This window comes from Ziziphus jujuba, chromosome 4, assembly GCF_031755915.1.
Source record: "Ziziphus jujuba cultivar Dongzao chromosome 4, ASM3175591v1".
Taxonomy (NCBI): Eukaryota; Viridiplantae; Streptophyta; class Magnoliopsida; order Rosales; family Rhamnaceae; genus Ziziphus; species Ziziphus jujuba.
Window position 1 is genome coordinate 6,918,260 of NC_083382.1, and position 26,318 is coordinate 6,944,577.

General features: G+C 33.7%; 2 protein-coding genes across 10 annotated transcripts; both read right to left on the reverse strand.

Annotated features, from left to right (window-relative positions):
* Positions 1 to 9,649: 9,649 nt before the first annotated feature.
* Positions 9,650 to 11,752, reverse strand: LOC132803610 (MDIS1-interacting receptor like kinase 2-like). Its single transcript, XM_060816862.1, has 2 exons — positions 10,446 to 11,752; positions 9,650 to 10,178 (listed from the first exon to the last, which is right to left on the reverse strand). The coding sequence occupies exons 1-2, from the start codon at positions 10,675 to 10,677 to the stop codon at positions 9,988 to 9,990; spliced, it is 423 nt and encodes a 140-aa protein (XP_060672845.1). The 5' UTR covers positions 10,678 to 11,752; the 3' UTR covers positions 9,650 to 9,987.
* An 8,772-nt stretch (positions 11,753 to 20,524) lies between these two features.
* LOC107416346 (phosphatidylglycerophosphate phosphatase 1, chloroplastic/mitochondrial) lies at positions 20,525 to 26,112 on the reverse strand. 9 transcript variants are annotated; one of them, XR_009638822.1, is made up of 7 exons: positions 25,403 to 26,112; positions 25,203 to 25,280; positions 24,981 to 25,054; positions 24,790 to 24,897; positions 22,637 to 22,749; positions 22,276 to 22,426; positions 20,525 to 20,873 (listed from the first exon to the last, which is right to left on the reverse strand). XR_009638822.1 is itself a non-coding variant. In XM_060816853.1 (6 exons), exons 1-6 carry the CDS (start codon positions 26,073 to 26,075, stop codon positions 20,867 to 20,869), a joined length of 1,053 nt encoding a protein of 350 aa, XP_060672836.1. In that variant the 5' UTR covers positions 26,076 to 26,111; the 3' UTR covers positions 20,525 to 20,866. The 9 variants fall into 9 exon arrangements, 8 of the variants coding, with proteins under 8 accessions (XP_060672836.1, XP_060672838.1, XP_048328648.2 ...); XM_060816853.1 differs by lacking the exon at positions 22,276 to 22,426 and having other exon boundaries at positions 25,403 to 26,111; XM_060816855.1 differs by lacking the exon at positions 22,276 to 22,426 and having other exon boundaries at positions 22,615 to 22,749; positions 25,403 to 26,110.
* Between the last annotated feature and the right edge of the window lie 206 nt (positions 26,113 to 26,318).

Genomic DNA, 26,318 nt, shown 5'->3' on the forward strand with positions numbered 1-26,318 from the left:
CTTCACCTTCTTAGGTGTAAGTACAACTACTTTAGCTAGACACCCCCACACTCGTAAATATTTGTAGGAGGGTTGTCTTCCCTTCCATACTTCATAGGGTGTCTTTACCTTATCTTTCCGAGGCACCTTATTTAAAAGGTCATTTGCCGACAAAATGGCTTCCCCCCACAAGTTCTGGGGTACTCCAGAACTTATCAACATTGCATTCATCATTTCTTTCAAGGTTCTATTTTTCCGTTCAACCACACCATTTGATTGTGGCGAATATGGTGGAGTAACTTCATGTATTATGCCATGTTGAGCACAATACTCTCCGAAAGGAGTTACATACTCTCCACCACGATCACTTCTGATCACTTTAACTTTCCTGTTGAGTTGATTCTCAACTTCCGTTTTATAGAGAATAAATTTCTCTATAGCCTCATCCTTGCTTTTAAGCAAGTATACATAGCAGTATTTCGTGCTATCATCAATAAAGGTGATAAAATACTTATTACCACCTCTAGTCGGTGCGAATTTTAAATCACATATATCACTATGTATTAAATCCAAAGGTTCGTTATTTCTATCAATTGTTTGATATGATGACCTCGTTAATTTTGCTTCCACACAAGTTTCACACTTATGATTGGAATCAATTTCAAATGTGGGAATATGATTTAAGTTAATTAATCTCCGCAGAGAATTAAAATTAACATGTCCTAGTCTACCATGCCATAAAATGGAAGACTCAAGCAAGTAAACAGAAGAACTACTAGCTTTATTCATTTCTTTAGGCTTTACAGTCATTACATTCAGTTTAATTAAACCATTGACTACATAGCCCTTTCCCACAAACATCCCAAATTTAGACAAAATAACCTTATCTGACTCAAACACTAAGCGAAAACCATGTTTTCTCAGCAGCGATCCAGATACCAGATTCTTGCGAATGTCTGGAACATACAATACATTATTCAGAGTCAGCTCTTTCCCCGAGGTCATCTTCAGGATTACTTTGCTCTCACCTTGGATTTCTGAGGTAGCGGAGTTACCCATACTCCTATCCGAACATAGGTGGCGGGTCGCACCAGTATCTATCCACCACTCTCTAGGATTAGACCCCACCAAGTTCACCTCAGATATCACAGCACTTAGGTCAATATCGTCAACCTCTTTAGTGATGTCCTCCATCACTTATGCCTGGTTCCTCTTTCTCTTTGGCAGCCTACATTCAGTAGCTTTGTGACCCATCTTGTCACAGTTGAAGCACCTCCCTTGAAATTTGGCCTTCTTGGAGATTCTTCATTTTGGCCCCAGCTTAGAAGCTTTTCCAATTTGCTTCTTATTCTTGGAGCCCTAACCATGCTCCACAACATTAACCTTCAACACGGCCTTCGAAGTTCTCTTATCAGACTTCCTGTTGTCATCTTCTATGCGAAGCTTGCTAATAAGAGCCTCCATATCCATCTCTTTTCTCTTGTGTTTCAGATAATTCCTGAAGTCACTCCAACTTGAAGGTAGTTTCTCAATCATACAAGCCACTTGCAATGCTTCATTCATTATCATCCCTTCAGCAAGCATTTCCTGAATCAGCACTTGCAACTCATGTACTTGATTCATTATTAGCTTTGCATCTACCATCATGTAGTCCAAGAATTGGCCTGTAATAAACTTTCCTGAACCCGCATTCTCTGTCTTGTACTTTCGGTCCAATGTTTCTCACAACTCCTTTGCTGATTTCGTGCCACAGGATACACCATACAGGGCACCAGACAGGCCATTTAGGACATAATTCCGACATAAGTAATCGAAATTATTCTATGCATCCACCGCCATGAGAGTCTCCTTATCACTCTCTTCATTACTGGGTGGCGCATCTTCAGTTAAGTACCGTGCAAGTCCCAGGGTGGTCAAATAAAATAGCATTTTCTACTGCCACCTTTTGAAGTTTGCTCCATTAAACTTCTCAGGATTTTCTGCTTGACTAGCAGCAGGAGGCATCTCAATTCCAAAAGTCTGAGTGGGCACCACTTGCCATTTCTGTAACATCACAAAACAGAAATTAATTAGCTGTTATTTTCTATATTAACAAACTAATTATAAGCAATTTCCATAAAGAAAACACACACAAAAGTGATTTTTAGGGTTTCTGAATATACGACAAAAATTACTGTATACACCAAAAAATACTATTCATAGTTACTATTCATGGTACTATTTACCGATACTGTTCATGCCACATGTCACTATGCTGATGTGGCAGGTCAGCCACATGGCATCAATGGTTGACGTGGCAACGCCACATGGTAGCTAGGGCTGACGTGGCAACTTGCCACGTCATCATACGCTGACATGGCAACCTCCACATCATCATAAGGCTGACGTGGCACTGCCACGTCATCACTCGGCCGACGTGGCACCATGCCACATCATCAGCCCGTTGATGTGGCCGCCCTGCCATGTCATCATCTTGGTGACGTGTCACATGCCTGATGTGGCACCTTGCCACACTGCGCCGACGTGGCACCGCGCACGTCATCACTTTGATGATGTGGATACGCCACATGGCGATCCTTTTGGCACTATTTATGACACGTGTCACTACTATAGACAGACACGTGTCACCTGTAGCAGGTCGACACGTGGACTGTCCAGAGCGTGACACATGGCCGTCCGATATGGAGACACATGTCACCTGTATCGGGTCGACCCGTGTTCCACCCGTCGTTTACACGTGGCTCGTTGCTTTGGCGATACATGGAAAGCCCATTTGCCATTGGGCCGGTTCTCTTGGGCCTTGATCTCAATCGGGCCTGGGTCCTGGGTTAAACAGTAGCTTGTTCTAACCTGGTCTGGGCTTTGGAACTGGGCCTGACCCAATAGAATTAAAAAAAATCGGCCCAGCCTTTCAGATACAGCCCAAACCCTATTTCTTTTCTTCTTCAACCTTCAACCGGGTCGTTTTGACCCGGTTTCTCTGGTAAACGGGTCATACGACCCAGCAACAATTTTTCTTCTCTTTTTCACTCTTCCAGTGGCCAAAAAATTGCCAAAAATACACCAAAAGGTTTAGAAATTTATGGGCAATTCGATTTTGGAAAAAATTTTGATCAAAAACAAAAAATTAATAATTACCCATAAATTTTTATACCCACGGGTTTAATAAATTTTTTTTTTTCTTTGTTTCTCTTGTTTCAACAGTGAAACACACATGGAAATATTTAATCAATATATATATATATATATATATATATATATATATATATATATATATATATATATATATATATATATATATATATATATATATATATATATATATATAAGCATAAAAATGCAATATATACACAGCAATCAATAACATAATAAACAACTTAAATTTCCACATTATATTTACATATATAAAAATTAGTAAAACGTCTTAAAATTGTTGGGAAAATATCATATATGAATATATGTAAATATATGTGGACAAATTAATACAAAATAAATACAAAATAAATAAAGCATTTTAGAACTTGTAGGTCCTTGAAATTGATCTGCTTTCTAGAAAGGTTGACCGAGGTCTGTGTGATACCACAGTGTCCTTAGGACATTTTACGCCCACCGGTGCAGGAGTTTTGTAGCGAACGTCTCCCAGGATACAACGGCTGCAAAAGTTTTCAGATTTAGCACCTCTGAAGTTTTTCTCTTCGAACTCTCTGTGTACCTTCACTTTACCACTGTTTTTTTTTTCTTTCTTTTTCGTTAAACTATGAAAAAACCCTTTTTTTTCTCTATTTTTTTTTCCTATCTTTCCTTCCAAAAATAAAAATTGAAAAGAACGTTGCAGTACATGCAACCTTCAAACTCTCACCAAGAAATTATTCTCCCGTAAAACTCTCTCACACTATTATCAAAATATTATTTGATTTAAATAAAAATTATTATAATAAAACTCAACAACCAAAAATACAAATCATTCACATTTGTGGGCTTAGGCCCAACTCTAACAATATATATATATATATATATATATATATATATATATATATATATATATATATATATATATATATATATATATTTATATTACAAAAAAATTCATCCTTTTAATTAAATGCTGTTAATTTTACTGTTGTTGAAAAGTGAACTTTCCAGACATCACACCCCTCAATCCTCTCTGAATAATAATCTTATTTGGCTGAATATGGAGGAGGTATTGTATATCTGCAAACGTCATATAAAATACATTATCTTTTCATTGATGTAATAGATTACTATTATATTCTTCAAATTGCATTTTATTTTATTATTATTATTTTCTTTTGAAACAACATTCCGATTTGGCTGAATATGGAGGAGGTATTGTATATCTGCAAACGTCATATAAAATACATTATCTTTTCATTGATGTAATAGATTACTATTATATTCTTCAAATTGCATTTTATTTTATTATTATTATTTTCTTTTGAAACAACATTCCGATTTGTCTGAATTTGGAGGAGGCGTTGTAATATTCTTTTGGACATCACTTTTGGATCGTTAGACTTTCAAACAAAATGATGAATTTTCATTCTTTACTTGTTGCTTGATGGGTCCTCCACTATTGCCATCTTTTGTGTTTGGGTGCTTTCAAGTACAACTGGCAACATACAGATAACCCATCTCCTCCAACTCCCATTCAAGATTATGAATTGAGCTCACTTTAACTTTTTCTTTTTCCTAGATCCTGGTACAAGAAGATTATGAATTTTCCTAAAGCTTATCATTGTGATTTTTCCTCATCCTTTTTCTTATGCTGCTGATTTACTATTACTGAAAACTTGCAGGGCTAAACAACAAGCTAATTTTGATGAGGAAATTGCTGAGTTTGGGACTTGGATACCTCATTATGCATATGCAGATGTTGATCTTGGTTGAAACCTCTGATTTTTTGGAAGTATATCATTGTATCTTTTATATTCCCCATTAAACAAGGCATTGTAAGGAATAATTGTTAATAAAAAAAAAAATTGAGATTTTTTGGTTTTGTGAGGGAAGAGACCGTTCAAGTATTTGACAGGCCCGGCTCTTCCCTCCACTGTGGGTGTGTGGTGTGCGTCCTCTCTCCCTTGTTTTGTTTTTCTCTCTGATTCTTCTCTCTTTTGAATTCTTTCTTCAATTTCTTTTTACTTTCTTTTCTATCTCTGGTTTTTCTTTTCTCTTTTTTACTCTGTCTGCTTGTAATTTTCTTTTTTCTCTCACTTTCTCTCTTTAATTTTCTTCATTTTATCTCTTTGCTCTCTCTTTTTTGATTTGAGCTAGACTTTTTCCTTCTCTGCTTCTTTCCCAAACATTCTCTACTTTTTATCTATAGTTTACTGCTTTGCTTTCTTTTCTTTGCACTTTCTTTATTACTTTTCTTTCTTTCTATTTCTCTCATTAATTTTCTCTTTGCACTTTCTCTAGTTTCACTCTTTACTCTTCACTATTGGAGTGATACTATTGTAATTGGGTATTTGGTTTGTTCCATAGGCTATCAAATTCTATGTATGTCCTAGAAAAGTTAAAATTGAAAAAAAAGAAAAAAATTGATACTTTTAAAATGCCTATATTTTATGCCGAAAAAGCAAAAAAACAAAAGCAAATGATTTTTAGAAAAATTACTTTTCAACATAAGAAATTGAAACTATAAATAGCTATTTAGAGACAACACCAGAAGAAACTATTATAATATTGACTGTGCATAAATTATATGACTATTTCTATTATTACTACATAAATGACTAAATTTTTCTATTACTGTATAAAATTAAAAATAAAATTGGGGAAAAAAACGAAAAAGAGATTACTTTTTTTTTTTTAAGAAAAATTACTTTCAAACAGACAATAATATTTTTTTTGAATAAAATATATATCCAAAAATTGCGATTAAAATGTATATTTTATATAATATGTATTTAATTTAGAGACAACACTGCAAGAAACTAATAAACGACATAAAATTAACAATATATACAAAGTTCTTTTTAAAAAAAAATTAAGACCTAATAAAAGAAACATATAGAAAAAATTTGCATGTAAAATATATAATAATAAAACTAGTAAATATATTAAAATCTAGTTAATAAAATAGTAACTAGTAAAACTAGTAAATATAAAAAGAAATTGCTATTTTGTCTTACATTATTTTTTGAAAAGAAATTATATTTACTTCTCATAAATTTAATGCTAAACAGAAATTGTACAAGTAGAGAAAGTTTACCTTAAATTAGAATTTAATCCATGGCATAAAAAATTTACAAATTTCTAAGCAACTTAATGTGATTGCATTTGTAACGAAATAGAATTGATAATGATTGATAATAAAGGGCATTAGGACATAAATAGGATTTTATAAAATAGATATCGATAGCTTATGGAACAAATCAAATACTTTTATGACAATAGTGTCAAATGGGGAGAAATTATTAGAAGGTGTAGAGATTATTAAAGAGAGAAATTGGAAAAGAACGTAATAAAGCAAATGCAGAGAGAAGAAGTGCAGATAGAAAGTGAAGTGGATATATTTAAGATGAAAGTGGTGAATGCTTAAAGAAAAAGTGGAGAGAAGAAGGTGTAGCAAGAGAATTAAAAAGAGAAGCTGCAGAAGGAATGCAGAGAAAGGAAAAGAAAGGAGATAAAGAGAGGAGGAAAGTAAATAGAGAAAGATGAGGGATTTATAGGTAATAGAGAGGGGAGGGTCTTCTTTTTATTTTTTATTTTTTATTTTTTATTGGGGGTCATTTGAAGCAAATGATGTGTATATTATTCATCAAGTAGTTTATATTTTTGAAAATATATGTATCACTGTGGCTGCTGTATTACTAATTAAATAAAAACTAGACAATTTATTGTCTGGAGTAGTAAACGTTTTTTTATTTTATTTTTTTATTTAAATTTTGTGGTTATAAGTAGCAAGATCTAATTTCCTACAGCTAGCTTTTCCATATCATGAACTAAGAAAGAAGTATGCCTTAGAACAAACTATAACAAATAAGCTAAATGTGTTGGTACTATTAGCATGAAAAATCAGGCGATTATCACAATAGAGTATATATATATATATATATACCGTGGTGGATTCAGGAAATTTTTCCAACGATTCTTTTCCTTTAATAAATTATTCTCAAATTTATACTTTGGAAAGAAAAACATCTACACATCTTTTGTAATGTCATCATACATTAACTAATTAAAATTCACTACTTTACCAAACCAAAAATGAAATCCTCAATAACCTGGGTCAGATTATATATACTTTTTTCATTTTTAAGGAGTAAATTTTAATTTCAATGCTTTTGATTTGCAAACTAAATTCATTACAAACTTAGAAAAGAAAATAAACATTTAGAATCATTGAGGAAGAAAAAAAATAACAGGAAGAAGTGTAATTTGATTTCAAAATTTGGCATTTCAATTTCTATGCAATTAAAACAAAAAAAAAATGTAGATAAATAAAATAAGCATTGTAATAAATTATTTTTGTTTTAATTACATATTTCTTTTGTTATTAAATAATTATAACAAGAAATAATATGTTTAAAATATTGATGAAATAATTATATTGTTTTCATAAAAACAACAATATATATTTTATGAAATAGTTAAATTTTGAGTGTAGGCGGGACACGTCTCCCGTGGATTCCATTTGGTCCGCCCGTATATGTATATATATGCATATACATAGATATTATTTATTTATTTATTTTTGCTAAGGATATACATAGATATAAAATATATATATATACATATATATATATATATATAATTTTGTTATAAAATATATGCATATTTGATATTAAAAATGTAATTGGTCAATTATATATAATTTAGATATGCCCTGTGCATGCCGCTATTGTGGATGTAGCCAATCTCTTAATGCCAAAAGACATAATCACCATTTGATTACATGAAATTATGACTATTGGAATAATAGATGATTATCGTCCATCATTATAATGGAGAACGTCATCTACATTATCATTTATATATATTTAATCTTTTAGAAGCTCTTTTCTTATAAATTGTCATATGTTAAATAAGATTTTTTTAATTTTAAACTACAAAAAATAATTAATGAATTTAGGACATCCTAGTTTTAATAAAGTAAAAATACATATTTATTCACATGTGATAAATATTTAAAGTGAGAGTACAAATATTTTGATGTGAAAATTATTGAATATGATATACATATAGAGAGAGAGAGTCGTATTTTTCCACAAACTGTCTCCTAGATTATATATTGTTAAACATGTCGACGAAGGATATGATATAACTATGAAATCTCAATCACAAGTGGCTTTGTGTGCGTATATAACAAATTCTTCTGGCCTGAATCCCCCAAGTGGGAAAAGAATACTTAAAGGATATAAACTTTAATTACTTTCAATTATTAACTAGTTGTTCTTAAAGGAACTCAATTATAAATCAAATTTAATTTCAAGTTTCAACCAATTATATAGAATTACTGAGTGGGATTCTAGTATCATTCTTGTCCTTAAAAAAGAATTCTTAAAGGATATAAAATACCACTGATAATAGTAAATGTAAAAACTTTAATTAATTACAAGCAATTATTTACTTGTTTATAAAGGAACTTAATTATAAACCAAATTCGGTTTGAACTTTCAACTAATTCTAGTATTATTCAAGTGGGATTCTAATTTCATTCTTGTTTCTTTAAACAAGAATTCTTAAATGATCATAAATAATTTTCTTTTTAAAAAACAAAAATAAAAAATAAAAAATTCTTAAAGGATATAAACTAATACGTAATAAATGTATATTAAAGTGGGACACGTAATTGAAGTTATATTCTTTGAGAAACAAGAATGTAAAATCTTAATAATTCTTTTTCTAATTAAGAAACAAGAATATAGAATCTCATTTAGATAATACTAGGCAAAAGAGTTTGTCTTTTCCTTTGTCTTCCTTTATACACATATATAGCCAAAGCTAGTGTTCAATAGGCTCGACAACGTCCACCCGCATAGATAATCAAAGAAGATCATCACTTTCTGTTCTTCAAAGATTTGAAGGGCGTGTGTGTGTGTATGTGAGAGAGAGAGAGAGAGAGAGAGAGAGAGAGAGAGAGAGAGAGAGAGAGAGAGAGAGAGAGAAAGAAAGAAGGGAAAAAAAAAAAAAAAGAACTAGTTTCCGGGCACTTCGTAATTTTGCTTCATTATTATTATTATTTTGGTAAAAATAATAATAATAATAATAATAAAGTTGACAAGGTAGAGGTTGGTATGCTTTTATAAACCTGAGTTATGGACCGATCCGTATAAATATTGTTATGGACAAAGAATTCTTAGGTTTTTGCTTTTGCTTTGTGAAAATCATAAATATTAAGTTATTATCAGAGAGGAATAGTATTATTAATTGTTAAAACTCATATAATAGTTAAAAGAAACCTAAAAAGAAAGAAAAAGAATTTCACTTAGATAATACGGAAAATCTATTGACAAAAGTTTCACATCCAAAGTGCAAAGATACTGATTTTTCACACTGTCTAGTCACCAAGAAATCAAAATTAATCTCTCCATTAGCAACATCATTTTCACACTATTTAGTCACCAAGAAATCAAAATTAATCTCTCCATTAGCAACATCATGCAGAGTATTTTCAGGATCCTTTTGAGTTTCAATCTTAGTTGGTTTGATAAACTTAAACAGCTATTTTTAAATTAACTCTAACTTAATGTTATGCAAATTAAATCGTAATTGTTAGTATTGATGAAAATAAATACAGTGACATAGAACTAGATCATATACACTACACAAACCATACATGCATAGATGGATGATCCTTAGGAAATCAATGCATTGTTAACCAGATTTTCCAGAGTAATCCTGTTAAAAACATTGGATAATGGTGCCCTCTGAATGGACAACTCCTGTGAAACTTGTTTCATGGTTGGTCTAGATTGTGGATCGATTTGCAGAAAGGAAAATGCAAACTTAGCAATGGAGACCAAATCCTCAGCATCTTCTTTTCTAGGAGGTACAATGGTCCAGCATGTCCTTCAGTGCTATATCGTGGGAAGTTGATGGTGTCGTGGATGATGATGAAGAAAACAGAACTGAGATGAGATCCCCTGGATGCTTTCCCATTATCACTTCTAATGATACCATTCCAAAGCTATAAACATCGCATTTCTCATTCACTTCCAGTGTGAAGGCAAATTCTAGTAAGAAACACAGAATCATGGTTACTTATGGAACAAGTAAAATCTAGCACTGCAGCTAAAGTAAGCTATTATAAGCAATAATACCTCAAAAAGTAGCTACAATCTTCTTTTTTGTACATGTATATTATGTATTATGTATTCTGGTAACATATTATATATACACACACACATATTGCTAGCTTCATGATATGCACTTGATTAGATAGTTTGCATATGGACCATGTGTAATAGAGAAACAAGTAACAGTTAAACAGGAATAACTACCTGGAGCAGTGTATCCAACTGTGCCTGCAAATGAAGTCCAATTTGAAGAGTTGGGCTTCAAAAGCCTTGTCGTGCCAAAATCAGAAATATATCCCTTATATTCTAAATCCACCAAGATATTCTTACTGGATATGTCTTGATGAACCACAGGAGGCAAGCAATCATGGTGCATATAGGATAAAGCACTAGCCAAACCTTTGATAAGATTTACCCTCTCACTCCATTCAAACATGCCTGCCTCTCTATCATCACCTAGTATCTTTTCTAGGCTTCCACCTTCCAAGAAATCATAAACCAAGAATGAATGCTATGGATGTGAACAAAATCCATAAGCTTCACAATGTTGCAATGGCGGATTTCTAATAGGGCACGAATCTCACTCTTGAAAGCTTTTAAATCAACTAGCCCACCCTCGTCTAATGCGTTAGGTCTCTTCACTATGAAAACCTGACCTGTCTGCAGTTTAGCTTTGTAAACTCTTGAATGCCCTCCCTCTCTTACACAATGTCGTGGATGGAAATTTTCTGTTTCTTCAATGATGTTTCTATAAGTCATTCTTCCATCATAGCTCCACATCGCAAACAAATTCTCTGTGAGTCTTTCTCTTCGGTTGTTTGTATTGTTCCTTCCAGTCCAACGAATGTAAAGAACAAAAATAATCCCACTAGCAATGAGAGCAAGGACCAAACTGCCTAAAACAAGGAATACATCCAAAATGACATAATTTTTACCCTTTGTTCCACTAGTTGTGGTTGATGGGCAAGCCTCCAAACCCGCAGCCTTACCACACAAGCCTTTGTTATTTGTGAATGCTTCAAATGGAGAAGCTTGGAAGACTTTGCTATCGAGCAGAGGACCCTCCAATTGGTTCGAGGATAAATCAATTTCTGTCAAACTTAACATTTCATTGAAAGATGATGCGACTGAACCAAAGAACCCATTATGGGAGAGATTCAATACTTCTAAGTTTCTCAGCTTGCCAAGTTGTGGAGGAATCTCCCCTATCAGTGAATTGTAACTAAGATCAAGAACTTAAAGAGATTGTAAGCTTCCAATCTCATAGGGGATATTCATGGTGAATTGGTTTTTGCTTAAATTCAAGCTCAATAACTTTGTGCAGTCATCTAACTGTCCAGGAATCGGTCCGGTCAGTTTGTTTGCTGCTATGTTCAGAAGTGTCAGATTGGATTGTTAGATAAATAAATAATTTGTGGACTTAACATAATCAATTACTCACTTATAAGGCCTATTTATGTCATTAAGAAGACTGGTTTATTTTATTATTATTTAGTAGGATCCTTGGTTACACACTTTCTATAAGACTCCAGTTGGCCCATTAGACTGGAGGACCAACTCTCTTTAAAAGCCCAATGATTTACTCATATTTTTTCTAGTATTATTATATTATTAAATTATTAGTGTTAAAATTAATAGGTAAGTGTGACTTGCAGAGACTATAAAAGGTCTAGGGCAAGCAAACAAACACATGCCATACGGTATTTTGATATTAGGGTTTTCAGAGATCTGAAAGTGGTTTGAGAGTAGTGTGTCCATAGGCACTACTTTACATTGTTTTCTATTTTGCAGGATTAAAAATTTAATTTATCAATGGTTGCGTTTGGAGGTTAGTAATTTATGATTAATGGAATTTATTATGTATATTTAGATCCATAAAATCTAACAATTGGTATCAGAGCAAAGGTTAATATGCATAATAAATTTCTTTGTGATTAGTCTTCGTTGTATCTATGATAATCGGATTGAACAGCATATATTCAGCCATTGATGATCTATACATTGATTACATGATATTTATTTATTTTTTATTGTTTGCTCTTCCTTTATTAATCGGATACTATATGTTGATTGTCTGTGAAATATAATCCGACTGTTATATACTTAATAATAATAATAAAAAAAAAAGAAAAAAAGAAAAAAAATTGTAAATATCGGGCGTGTATTTGTTTTCCAAAATTTTGGGGAAAATTTGTTTTGTATGAATTCATAATCTGGGTTAACTTGGAAATTGTTTTTCAGTTTGAATGGAGTGAATTAGACTAATTAATTTGGTGCAAAACCTTGTAAAATCGATTATTTATGAACCTTCCATGGCCGAACGTTTTCTTGCTTGGGTGTTTGCTTTTAGTTAAATTTGAACAAATTGATTTGTGAAAACTGTTACCTATAGAAAGACGAACCAAAAGCTGCCGGTATTGTCAGAAACGATGGTCGAAACGGCGAGATATGGCCGGGTAAGACTGCGGGTCGAGTGACCCGTTTGGACTGGAACCAGGTCGCCCATGACCCGGTTGGTCGAAGGAGACGAAAGAAACGGCATGCAATTTTCTTTGTGCTGATGTCATCATGCTGACATTAGCATGATGTGTCGTTTGTTGACATCATCATGCTGACGTCAGAAGCCGAAATTTTAAAATAAAATAAAAAAACTTTTTTTTGATTTATTTATTTGTTTATTTCTTTATTTTTCTATTGTTTGATATTATAAAATATATATATATATATATATATATTATTGTTATTTGTTTATTTATTCTATACCAAATTTCTTGAATTAAATTTAAATATCTATGCATGAAAACTTTGATTGTGTTAGCTTTCTCTAAAGAGGCTTTGTGCCTAGTTGGTATAATAGTGTGGAATTTTAGGTACTTACCTGTCGTGAGACTTATTTTATCTGCATTATGTGTACCAATGTAATATATGTTGGCATAGTAGATGAGATGTTTTATATTGGCCTATTTCATGAAATTGCCAATATGTTATTTTTCTCCCACTTATTAACCAGGATCTATACGGGTAACTAGGCTACCCTATCGATAGTTTTAGTTGCTTTGTATGACGCTTGGAATGGCAGTAAAAGTTAATTAAATGCCATGTATCACAGGTTCTAAGTTGCCCTGTCGTGATTTAGTTCAATGCATTTGATTGTGGTTATTTGGTTGACTATCTCTGACCCGCGAAAGGGTATCTTTAGTGCTACAAAGACCCTAACGATATTGATATTTTATGTTTTGTGTTAAGGGGCTGGAAAATAGTTATTGTTTTATATATATTAAATGTTTTATTGTGCTTACTATTTTCACAGTTAGTAGCATCCCGAATGTTCTGCCTATGACTGCCATGATGAAATTGGATGGGACAAACTATCAGAAGTGGAAGAAGACTTTGGTTATGAATTTGACATTTATGAAATTGGATTTGGCTTTAGAGATAGATCCACCAGAGATACCAACTGATGAGAGTAGTACAGTAGATAGGAAACTTTAAGAGGATTTGAAACATTCTAATAAGTGCTGCATGATGATGATGGAGAATTATATGGACGAATCAATTTATGCAAGTATTCAAAAGGTGGAAACTGTAAAGGAACTTCTTGAAGAGATAGAAAAGAAATTTATCAAGTTTGACATTTATGGATGGGACAAACTATCAGAAGTGGAAGAAGACTTTGGTTATGAATTTGACATTTATGAAATTGGATTTGGCTTTAGAGATAGATCCACCAGAGATACCAACTGATGAGAGTAGTACAGTAGATAGGAAACTTTAAGAGGATTTGAGACATTCTAATAAGTGCTGCATGATGATGATGGAGAATTATATGGACGAATCAATTTATGCAAGTATTCAAAAGGTGGAAACTGCAAAGGAACTTCTTGAAGAGATAGAAAAGAAATTTATCAAGTTTGATATGAATGAGAAGCATCATTATTTGGACCTTTTGAATAATACTAAATATGATGGAATTAAAGGAGTAAGGGACCACATTATGTTACTTTCTTCTTATTATGATAAGTTAAAGGACCTTAAGATGGACATTGGAGAGGAGTTCTGGACCTATTCGATAATGAAGAGTCTTCCATCTCAGTTTGATAATATAAGGTCTAGTTTGAATACTAAGAAAGAAGGATGTAGTTTGGAGGAATTAACTGCTATTCTTGTAAAAGAGGAAGATGATATTAAGCTCAGTAGGTCAAGATCTGTTGCTATAGTTTCACATCAGGTAGATAAGTCCAAGAGAGTTTTTCAAAAGAAAGGACAAGGATTTAAGCCTAGACAATGATTTAAGCTTGGACAAGGATTTACGTCTGGACAAGGATTTAAGCCCAACAAGAAGAAATTTTCTAGTATGAAGCCAAAAGCGCCTAGGGATGGAGCTCATCACATAGAGGAAATGAAAGCCTACTTCAATGGAAAGTGTGGCTACTGCAATAAAGTTGGACACAAGAAGATAGATTGTTGGCATTTGAAGGGAAAGCAAGAAAAGAAAGGTAATATTTTAATGATTGAGACCAATATTATTGATGTGCCTATGAATACTTAGTGGTTTGATACTGGAGCAACAATTCATGTTACTAATTCATTGCAGGAGATGATAAGGCAAAGGGGTCCAACCAATCTTGAGCAGCATGTTTATATGGGAGATAACTTGAGAGTGAAGGTGGATATCATCGGAATAATCAAGTTGGAGCTTGCCACAGGATATGTTTTAGAATTACAAGAAGTTTCATATGTACCCTCAATTAGGAGAAATTTGTTATCTATTTCACTTTTGGATAGTCAAGGTTTTAGTTAGACCTGGCAATTTGGATCATGACACGGCGATACGACTTGAAAACGACACAGAATAAATGGGTTTAGGTTTATTATAAATGGGTTCGGGTCATAATCGGGTCAACCCGTTTAACACGATTATTAATCGTGTCATTTTCGGGTTGACCTGTTTAACTCGAAATTGATCCGTTACGACCCATTTATTAAACGTGTCAGTTTCAACCCGACACGATTATATACCTATTACAACCCATTTAAATTTAATTTTAAATTAATATTTTATCACTAATATAATATTTAATAACTAAAAAATATTATAAATTAAAAATTTTATAAAAATAATTTTCTATTACTAATTTTTTAAAAACAAAAAATACATCTTTAATAAAACCAAAACATAAAAATAAAAATAAAATAAAAAAAATTTTCGGGTTAATAGGTTAATTTTCGGGTTAACGGGTTAATAGGTTAGTTTTCGGGTTAACGGGTTAATAAGTCAACACGACCCGTTAAAATAATCGTGTTAAAAGGGTCGTGTCGTGTTGACCTGTTTATAAACAGGTCGGGTTAGTGTTTTAGGTACCTGACACGATTAATAAATGGGTCGTGTTCGGGTTAGGCATTTTTGACACGATTATTAAACGGGTTGACACGAACACGACCCACCAACCCGAATTGCCAGGTATAGTTTTAGTTTTTTGTTTGGGAATAATAAAGTTGATATGTATAAAGATGATAACGTTGTTGGTTTTGGAACTTTATGTGGCAATTTATATAGACTTGATTTATTTAGTAATGGTTTCAATTCTTCTATTAATTCTTTTGTTGCCCCTGTTATTGCTTCTAAACGTCTAAGAGTTAATGATAATTTTTCAATGTTGTGGCATAAGCGTTTGGGATATATTTCTAGGCACAGGATGGAAAGGTTAGTGAAGGATGGAATACTTGCTAATCTTGATTTCTCCGATCTGTTGACTTGTGTAGAATATGTGAAAGGGAAGCTAACTTCCAAGGTTAGAAAGGATAAGATAGTAAGGTGTGAAGATGTTTTGGAATTAATTCATACTGATGTATGTGGACTTTTTACTTCAACTGCTTTGGGTGGTTATAGGTATTTTATTACCTTTATTGATGATTTTTCTCGTTATAGACATGTTAAGCTTATTCGTGAGAAGTTAGATTCTTTAGTTGCTTTTAAGGAGTTTAAGGTAAAGATGGAGCTTCAAAAGAATAAGAAGAAAAAAGCTGTGAGATCTGATAGAGGTGGTGAATTTTATGGCAGATATGATGAGACTGGACGGAACCCAGGGCCATTAGCAATTTATTTACGTGAGTGTGGCATTAATGCGTGGTACACCTCAGCAGAATGGCATAGTTGAGAGGAGAAATCGCACTTTATTGGACATGGTGCGATCTATATTGGCAAATTCTAGCTTGCCAGATTACTTGTGGACAGAGGCTTTAAGGACAACTACTTATATTTTGAATCAAGTTCCAAGTAAATTTGTTCCTAAAACTCCTTTTGAGTTGTGGTCAGGAAGAAAGCCTAATTTGCATCATTTTTGAGTATGGGGTTGCAAAGCTGAAGTAAAAATTTATAATCCCCAAGTTAAGAAGTTGGATCCTAAAACTATAAGTGGGTATTTTATTGGCTATTGTATAAGATCTAGGGATTCAAGATTCTTTTGTCCATCTCATACCACGAGAATTGTTGAATCAGACAGGGCTGTTTATTTTGAAGATGATTTTGGATTTGATGATAGTAATGGTCTAAGGGAGCCTCAATTTAGAGAAGAAAATGTATTTATTCCCAGTGTTATAGTTCCTGATAGAAATATTATTAATCCAGTAGTTGATGAACCAGTAGTTGATCAGGATGAACCCATCATTGAAGAGCAAAATATCCCAGCTATTGTAAATGCTGATGTGCCTTTGAGAATGTCACAAAGGACTAGGAGATTAGCTATTCTTGATGACTATGAGGTTTACTTGCAGGAGCATGATTTTGACATAAGTGATGATTCAGATCCAGTCACTTATGAGGAAGCCATAAGCAGTTCACACTCAAACTTTTGGTTGAATGCAATGGAAGATGAAATGAAATCCATGGCATCAAATGGTGTTTGGGATTTAGTTGAGTTACCATTGGGTAGTAAGTCTATAGGGTGCAAATGGATTTTTAAGACTAAAAGAGACTCTAATGGTCAAGTAGAGAGATATAAGGCTAGACTTGTAGGCAAAGGGTTTAGCCAGAAGGAAGGAATTGATTACACAGAGACATTCTCTCCTGTATCCACAAAGGATTATTTTAGAATCATTATGGCAATTGTGGCACATTATGACCTAGAGTTGCATCAGATAGATGTCAGAACTGCTTTTTGAATGGTGATTTATTTGAAGATGTGTATATGGTTCAACCAGTTGGCTTCCAGCAAACAGGGAATGGTAATTTGATTTGTAAGCTTAAAAAGTCAATTTATGGTCTTAAGTAGGCTTCGAGGTAATGGTATCTTAAGTTTGATGAGGTTGTCATCCAAAATGGCTTTAAGGAGAATGTTGTTGATAGATGCATATATATAAAGGTCAATGGGAGCAGTTTTATATTTATGGTGTTGTATGTTGATGACATACTTTTGGCTACTAATGACACTGACCTGTTGGCTGAGACAAAGCAGATGTCGTGCAACCATTTTGATATGAAAGATCTTGGAGAGGCTTCTTTTGTTTTGGGCATCAAGATTGTTCGAGATAGGACTAATTATGTGTTGCAATTGTCTCAAAGAGCCTATATTGATAGAATCCTTAAAAGATTTGATATGCATAATTGTTCTCCTAGAAGTGTACCAGTCACAAAGAGTGAAAGATTTTCTAAGGATCAATGTCCTAAGAATGATAAAGAAAGGATGGCGATGAGAAATGTTCGTTATTCTTTAGCAGTGGATAGTTTGATGTATGCTCAAGTATGTACACGGCCTGGTATAGTTTTTACTGTGGGTGTGCTTGGTAGATTTATGAGCAATCTTAGTCATATTCATTACCAAGCAGTTAAGAAAGTCTTTAGGTATCTTCAGAGTACTAAAGATCATATGTTGATATATCGACGTACCAACTCCCTAGATGTTGTTGGTTATAGTGATACAGATTATAAAGGCTGTATGGATGATAAGAAATCTACCACTAGGTATATATTTATCATGGCAGGAGATGCTGTATCTTAGCGCAGTGCCAAACAGTTAGTGACAACATCCTCGACTATGGAGGCAGAGTATGTGGCGTGTTATGAGGCTACTCGTCATACAGTTTGGCTTCGGAATTTTATTCGTGATTTGGGAGTGGTTGACTCCATTGAGAGGCCTATTATGATGTATTGTAACAATACTGCAGCAGTATCTTTCTCCAAAAATTTAAAAGGTATCCCTAGTGCGAGGTACATTGATGTTAAGTATTTTATGGTTAAGGAGAAAGTTGAAGAATGACTCATTACTGTAGTTCACACACCTGCTTACAGTATGATGGCAGATCCACTGACCAAAGCCTTACCTATAGGTATATTTTAGGAGCATGTGTCCCGTATGGGATTGTTAGGCAGCTGAGACTGCTGTGGGTCAGTGGGAGTTTGTTATATTTTCTGCAATAATATCCATGTTAAGTATTATTTATTATTTTGATACATTGATGTATGTGGATCATTATATATTTATGAGATATTTTATTACATATATTATTGCTCTTTATATTTACAGGCCTGTTGAGACTATTAGTCTATGTATATGTGTATGTTGATCCACAGGTGCCATGGTGAGTTCCTACTACCTAGTTTTTTGGGTATATTAATGTATCTTGTTGATACACAATGTGCTCGAATGAAATGGTATTGTGTGTTGGAGGGGGGGATTGCACGTGGTTAGGTAAATCTCTACTACTTAGACTGAGTTTATGGCATGCAAAGTACTCAGTTGAAATGGTATCATGTTTTGGGAGATTTACTGAGAGAATCTCTACTGCCTAGTCTAGTATATTGTTGTGTCCTATCGGCATGCTATATATTTAGATGAAATGGTATTATAGTTCGAGAGATTCTATAGTAAGTGAGTTTGGATTATATATAATGATGATTATGCAGTCCAAGTGGGAGAATGTTAGATAAATAAATAATTTGTGGACTTAGCATAATCAATTACTCACTTACAGGACCTATTTATGTCATTAATGGGACTGGCTTATTTTATTATTATTTAATAGGGCCTTTGGTCACACACTTTCTATAAGACTCCAGTTGGCCTATTAGACTGGAGGACCAACTCTCTTTAAAAGTCCAATGACTTACCCATATTTTTCCTAGTATTATTATATTATTAAATTATTAGTATTTTGTGTGTGTTAAAATTAATGGGTAAGTGTGACTTACAGAGACTATAAAAGGTCTAGGGCAAGCAAACAAACACATGTTATACGGTATTTTGATATTAGGGTTTTCAGATATCTGAGAGTGGTTTGAGAGTAGTGTGTCCATAGGCACTACTTTACATTGTTTTTTATTTTGCAGGATTAAAAATTTAATTTATCAATAGCTGCATTTGGAGGTTAGTAATTTATGATTAATGGAATTTATTATGTATATTTAGATCCATAAAATCTAACATGGATAACATTCCAATTTCTAGTGGAACACTACCGCCAAGTTTATTGTCACCGAGATTAAGGTCAAACAATGACACCAACCTTCCCAGTTTCTTTTGGATTTTCCCCACTAGACGATTCGAAGAGAGGTCAAGTAGATGTAGCTGAATTAACCCTTCAAGCTGGGGAGGAATTCCTCCAGATATTCTGTTATTGGACAATTTCAAACTCTGTAAATTTCTGCACTGGCCCCACTTTTGAGAAAGTTCTCCATACAAATTGTTATAACTCAAATCAATGTAGTTTAAATTCGGGTATAAGCCAAGCTCCTCTGATATGTTTCCAGCTAGCTAGTTTCTTTCAAGCCTAACTCTAACTAAGCTGGTGCAGTTCTCAAACTCTTAGGAATAGAGCCCATGAAGTAATTGTTATGCACAGTAAACGTTTTCAGTGATAAACTGATGCATATATTTGGGGGCAAATAACCAGAAAATTTGTTGCCACTCAACATCAAATGCTCCAAATATATAAGATTGTTCATTTCCGAAGGAAGAGAGCCATTTAGTTTATTATTTACCAATCCAACATTTGTAAGAAACTTTAGCTTTCCTATTTCTGGCGGTATGGAACCGTACAGTTGATTATGCATCAGGTATAGTTGGGTGAGCTTGGTCAAATTTCCTATACTGGAAGGTATATATCCATAAAATTTGTTGCTAACAAGGCCTAAAACAGTTAAGTTTTTCAGGTTCCCTATGGAAGCAGGAATTGAACAAGTAAGGTTGTTCTTCGACAATTCAAGCACACTGAGGGACTTAAGTATACCTATTTCTTCAGGGATTCTTCCGGAAAGTTCATTGGTAAGAAGAGAAAGAATGGTTAAGTTGCTTAACATTCCCAATTCATTGGGAATGGATCCATTCAAGTAATTTCTACCCAAATAGAGGAATTGAAGACCAGTAAGAGAAAATACCTGACGTGGGATTTGTCCGGAAAGTTTATTTTAGACAAATCAAGGTGGACAAGACTAGAGAGGTTGGCTATGTTAAAGATAGCCTGTGAGATTTACATGTCTGATGCTGCTAGAATTTTCACAAACAATTCCAACCCAATTGCAAGCTTTGTTTCCAAGCCATGAAGATGAGAGAGATGGGTTCTCGTTGTCAAGGCTAGCCTTCCATTTTAGAAGAGCTTCTGCTTCTTCTACTTCTCTCGTTATTGAAGGTTCAGGTGCTGAAATGGCAACAGTGAAAGTAGAGACCAAGATGAAGAGAATATTGATAAAATTAAACATGATTCTAGTTCGTAAGAAGAATATCATTTTGTTACAGAATAACACAAAGACAGACCAAGAAGGAGCAGGCCATTTGTCAGATAAAATTGCTTTTTCGATTACTTAACAGATGGTTTTCCCACCGGGTTGTCCCCACAGAGGTTGAGCTTTTACATGACAAATTTGTTCACTGAATTAGTATTCACACCATTGGACTATGGACGACCACGCCTAGGATATCAAATTCAGCAACTTCTTGGAGCGTTAATTGATCAACTATTCTCTTTTGTAAAACCAAAAAACTTCCTAAAAATGTTAGATGTTGGATAGAAAGTCATGCATAGTGGTTGGAAATTATTGGATCAATTAACATCCGAAGAAATTAATGGGTATTAGATGACATGTATTTCAAACTCTTCTTTTCCTTTTGATAGGAATCCATTAGAGATATTTCCATTGCTAAGGCTGACCAAAAAAACTGGGTCCCAAAATACGTTGACTCTTGTAGTAATAACCACATATTAAAATTCCGTAATATGGAATTGTCCCATGAAAAAATAATAATAATAAAATAAATAAATAGAAACAAAAGTTCACTCAGAAGGAAAAGGTTGACTTGGGTTTGATTTTCTACCCATTTGTATTCATAAGCATCCAATGCTAGGCGTTTGCAGGCATAAATAAGAATTCAATCAGCTTAAGAAATAAAATTTTCACCATGAGTTTGCCCTTGAATTTTCCGAACTGATGCGTTAGGTTTTGCTCAGTTTCTTGGGAAGTCATTCTTCATCAATTTCTGAAAATTCACTTATGCTGAGTGGGTTAGGTTTTTGCCTAGGGTTTATTAAACTTTTGCTGCCTCTACTTTTTTTTTTTTTTCAATTTTAAAATAAGCCCTGTATTTTTAAACTCAATCAAGTCCTCAATTTTAGTTGTGATTTTGATACGGACTCAGCACTTTCATTTCTTTTTTCTTTTTTGTTTTTTCAATTGAACCTTCAATTTTAATTAACCCTACATAGTTGACTCCTATACTATAATTTACCTCATTTTTATCTTCTTCTTTTAAAAAAAAAAAAAAAAAAAAAAAAAAAAAAAAAACAAATCTTTTGAGTCCTCTATTTTGCCTCAAATTTCATAACTTTGACCCAAGTTTTATCTCAACTTTTTGCCCATACTAAGGTAAAATGTGAATGGCTTATTTTGGCAAATATAACACTGAATTTGAAATGTATCAAACTGGAACGACTTAAGATTTTCTAAAGAAGAACTGAATCTTATTTATTGTTAAATGACCATTCCACCTCAGCCAACAATTTAAATTTAAGAAAATTCTTTTCATTCCAAAAGACAAGTTCTTACCCTTTTTAGAAGCCTTAAATTTCTAAGATGCCCGCGTTCTGTTCGCATACTCTGGAGTGCAAGTTAAGCAGTAGGCACAGACACATTTCAGTTGCTTGTTACTTCATGTTTCAATGAACATGATCCAAATCCAAAGGCAAGTCTCATCTTTCTGTCTAGTGTTTAAGTTTTCTTTAGTTTCCGGCTCGGATTTTGGTGAGATACTAAAGAAGAGATCAGAAGTAACAAAAAGGAAACAATGCTGAAAAAAAAAAAAAAAATTTCCTCCATTTCCTGGGGGAAAAATAATTATATAACCAAAAATGTTAGTGGGATAGCTACAAGAATAATTGCTTTTACCTATTTTCAAAGCAATTCTTACGTATTTGGTGGATCTATCACACACTGCGTGGGATCTAGCAAAAGCCTATGACTGCTTGGCTTCAACCCTCTCCTAGACCAACGTTTGACAAGGGCTGCTTCTAGTTTCCTCACCTACAATTATTATCAATCAGTTTACACTGAAAAAAGAGAAATTTAGATACATAGTAACAACATCATAACAGCATAAGGTAAATATCCAGAGATCTGCGTGAATAGCATATATTTTCAGATATTATTGAGTTTACATCCTCCTTGCTCAAAAATACCAAATCCGTTCCAAGAAGTCCCAACAGTCTAACTTGCACAAAAATACTGAATCCACCACAATTTATTCAAGAGAGCAATTCTATCTAACAAAGAACATCATAATTCTCAAATTAATAGTTTTCGCATCATTCTGACCATCCATATGTAAAGACTTTACAGATTAAACTCCGTCAGTTTCTTCCCTGGAAATCTAGATATCAGAGTCATTTATGCATCTCCGGCAATAGTAATACTTATTTTCCAACACATGTAAAAAAATATTCATAATGTATTTAAGTTATAAGGTTTCATGCAGTACAAAAGAAATTTTCTGGAAACTCTCACTACTCTTCAATTTTTAATGGGCATCATAGAAATCCAATTTTAAATGGGTAACTCTCAGTCAACACAATGAGGTACATCAGTCAACACAACAAGGTACATCTTAATTTCATCATAGGTTTCATATATACTAAGGTCCTACAAGAACCTGGTATAGGATAAGCAATATTTCATGTCAAGGAAAAAAGTTAGAGAATCCATATAAGTTCAAATCAATGATCAGCAGGATCTCAGAATGAGTATATCGGTAGCTGGTCTAGGATGAGTTTTCTATACCATGTATTCACAATTTTCCTTTTCTTTTTATGACAAGTTTGAGGCAGTACAAAAGAAATTTTCTGGAAACTCTCACTACTCTTCTTCAGTTTTTAATGGGCATCATAGAAATCAATCCAATTTTAAATGGGTAACTCTCAGTCAACATACTGAGGTACATCTTCATTTCATCATAGGTTTCATATACACTATGGTCCTATAAGAACTTAGTATAGGATAAGCAATATTTCATGTCAAGGAAAAAGTTGGACGGTGAATCCATATAAGTTCAAATCAATGATCAGCAGGATCTCATAACGAGTATGTCAGTAGCGGGTCTAGGATGAGTTTAATATACTACCATGTATGCACAATTTTCCTTTTCTTCTTATGACAAGTATTTACCTAGGCTTTTGGCTTCGAAGCTAAGATTTTATTCAACTTTTAAGACTATGAGAAGCACCATGCTAGATGGAATGCAATAGAGGCCAACTATTTGCACAGTTCAGCAGTAGTTATTATTGGAATAATTCTCACAAAGAGCTTTCCATATTTGGGATTTGAATCATCATGAATATGTTTTCACAAACTTGTAAGGCAGGATCCATATTAAGAGGAGATAGAAAACTCGGTTGGAATTATATTTACAAGTTTGAGATACAAACATTCCATCTGTTTATCCAGGAACACGTACGCTCCTACTTAAGTAGAAGAAGAAGATTTGGGTTTCTCAATACCTCCTAAAGTAGCATTCTTCATCTCAATGTCACACTCTGGGGAAGATTGTCACCATTGATGAATATTATCAAGAAGGATTAAATTCACATTAACTAGTGTATATATAAATTAAGAATCTATATTTGATTCCAGGCAGTATGTAACTCTAGATTTTTTGTTTTTCATTAGTTCAAATGAGTTAAGCCTCTTTGTTCCCTTCTTGCTTTCATCAAAGGTTATTCTCTATTCTACAACCTATCAAAGGTTATTCTCTATTCTACAACCTATCACAACCTCCAACTTCACCCCTCAGTGAAAGATATCAATTACAGAATATACCACAATCTAAACAAATGGCAATAATGACACCATATATTAGGCATTCGATGAATTAACTTTTAGAGAGGCTCTTATTTCCCCTTCTATGAAAGAGAAAAATCCCTTGAGCCAACAGCATTGCATACATATGACTGTGATATTATGATATCAGCCAATTAAAATCGCTTACTAGCTTGCAGTTAGGAGTTGTCAAAAATGAAATATCATTCACATGCACTTTCAAAGATAAAATCTGCCTATAGGAAAACTAACCTGCCTAACAATGAATGGCTCCCCTGCAAGACTCAAAGGCGCAGTTAAAATTGTCAAGAAACCATTTTGATTCCCATAAACAATGTCAGTAAGAGGCCGATCACCCACCTATACCAAATATAATTATGTTGTTATTGTAATTTGAAAAAAAAAAAAATCAACAAACTAAGCATTATTTGATTATCATCTACCATAATAAGTTGCGAAGATTCGCATCCGAAGTGCTTCTCAATTTCTTCAGCAGATCCAGCCGGTTTCTTCACTCCTATAGTAACATAAAAATACCCATATAAGTTCCTTCACTATCCAAATTTGGCATTCTTTACCAACTGACCTGGTACTTAAGCTATAGAATTTGAAATTTCAAACCTTGCAGCTAAAATTATAGCTTGAACTGAGAAAACAACACTCACTATGCCTTATGACTTTAATTCCAATTGCTCCCTCTAGCGTCCTGGCTCTGGAACCATCATGGTCATACTCATAAAGTCCTAAGCCATCACAAGGATAACGTCAGCACAAGATATTGGCAAAGCAAGAACAGTAACAAACAAGAACAAGAAGAAGAAAAATTTGTCACCCATCATGCCCAAAAAATAAAAATAAAAAATACCAGCAGAGTTGCTGAACACTGCAACATTGGGACCGAAAACAGATTTACATTCCTCCAGCGAAGACGCAAGTGGACCCCAAAGCGTCAAAGAGTAAGGTGCGGTGATAGTATTATCCTTATCAAACACAACGCCCTGAAAACCCCTTCTTCGCAGCTCAACCCAATCAATGTGCCTTATATCTGGCACGGCAACATGAGGGAGAGCCAAGTGCCGATCCTTTGTGAAAACTCCAGCAGCACAAACAATGGCCCCGAAGTTGAATCTCTGCCCCAAAGCCGCTTTCAATTCCGCCCACCACATGTTTGCGAAAAGTGCCTTGTTAGTTATCTTGGTTTCGCATTCCCTTTGTCCTTGTCCTCCGTTTTGGTCTTCTGGGTTACCGTTGTTGGGGTTGTTAGTGCCAGTGGAGAATCGAAATTGGAGAAGAAACGTGTGGTTGTGAAATGGGTCGGAATCGCTTTTCTTGTTCTTGAATGCTTGTTGTTGTTGTTGTTTTCTACAACTGTGTGTTTGACAGAGAGTGAGAGCAGAGAGGTTCCGTAAGCAAGTTTGGGTTTTGTGGGAAGAATATTGGAAGGTATTTCTATTGCTAAGATTGGAATGGTGGAATTGAAGATGAATAGGAATTGGGTAATAGCGACTGGGCAGCGGAGTTGCAGATATTGATTGCATTTCTACCTTTTTTCTTTCTTTTTTTTCCCTATTTTTTAACCTTTTAATTTCTTGGTAAGAACACCATTTTCAAAAAAAAAAAAAAAAATTATGGAAATAGTTTCTTTTGCCGTAAGAGAATCAATGAACAAACCACGCGGTTTTTTTTTTTTTTTTTCTTGTTCTTTTTTTTTTCTCTCTAAAAAGATTTTCTTATTTTTAATTGTTTGTATTTGATTTTAAAAAAATATACATTAGTTGTTT

Bases quoted from the DNA above. Each gene is read 5' to 3' on its own strand.
- LOC132803610 (XM_060816862.1), bottom strand. From the start codon at position 10,677: ATGTTTGAATGGAGTGAGAGGGTAAATCTTATCAAAGGTTTGGCTAGT. The intron at 10,179-10,445 runs GTAGTTATTCCT...GTTTCTTACTAG, and splicing joins AGTTGGATACACTGCTCCAG to AATTTGCCTTCACACTGGAA.
- LOC107416346 (XM_060816851.1), bottom strand. From the start codon at position 26,075: ATGCAATCAATATCTGCAACTCCGCTGCCCAGTCGCTATTACCCAATT. The intron at 24,898-24,980 runs GTAGATGATAAT...TATTTGGTATAG, and splicing joins AATCTTCGCAACTTATTATG to GTGGGTGATCGGCCTCTTAC. The intron at 22,750-24,789 runs GTTAGTTTTCCT...TAATAATTGTAG, and splicing joins AGCCATTCATTGTTAGGCAG to GTGAGGAAACTAGAAGCAGC.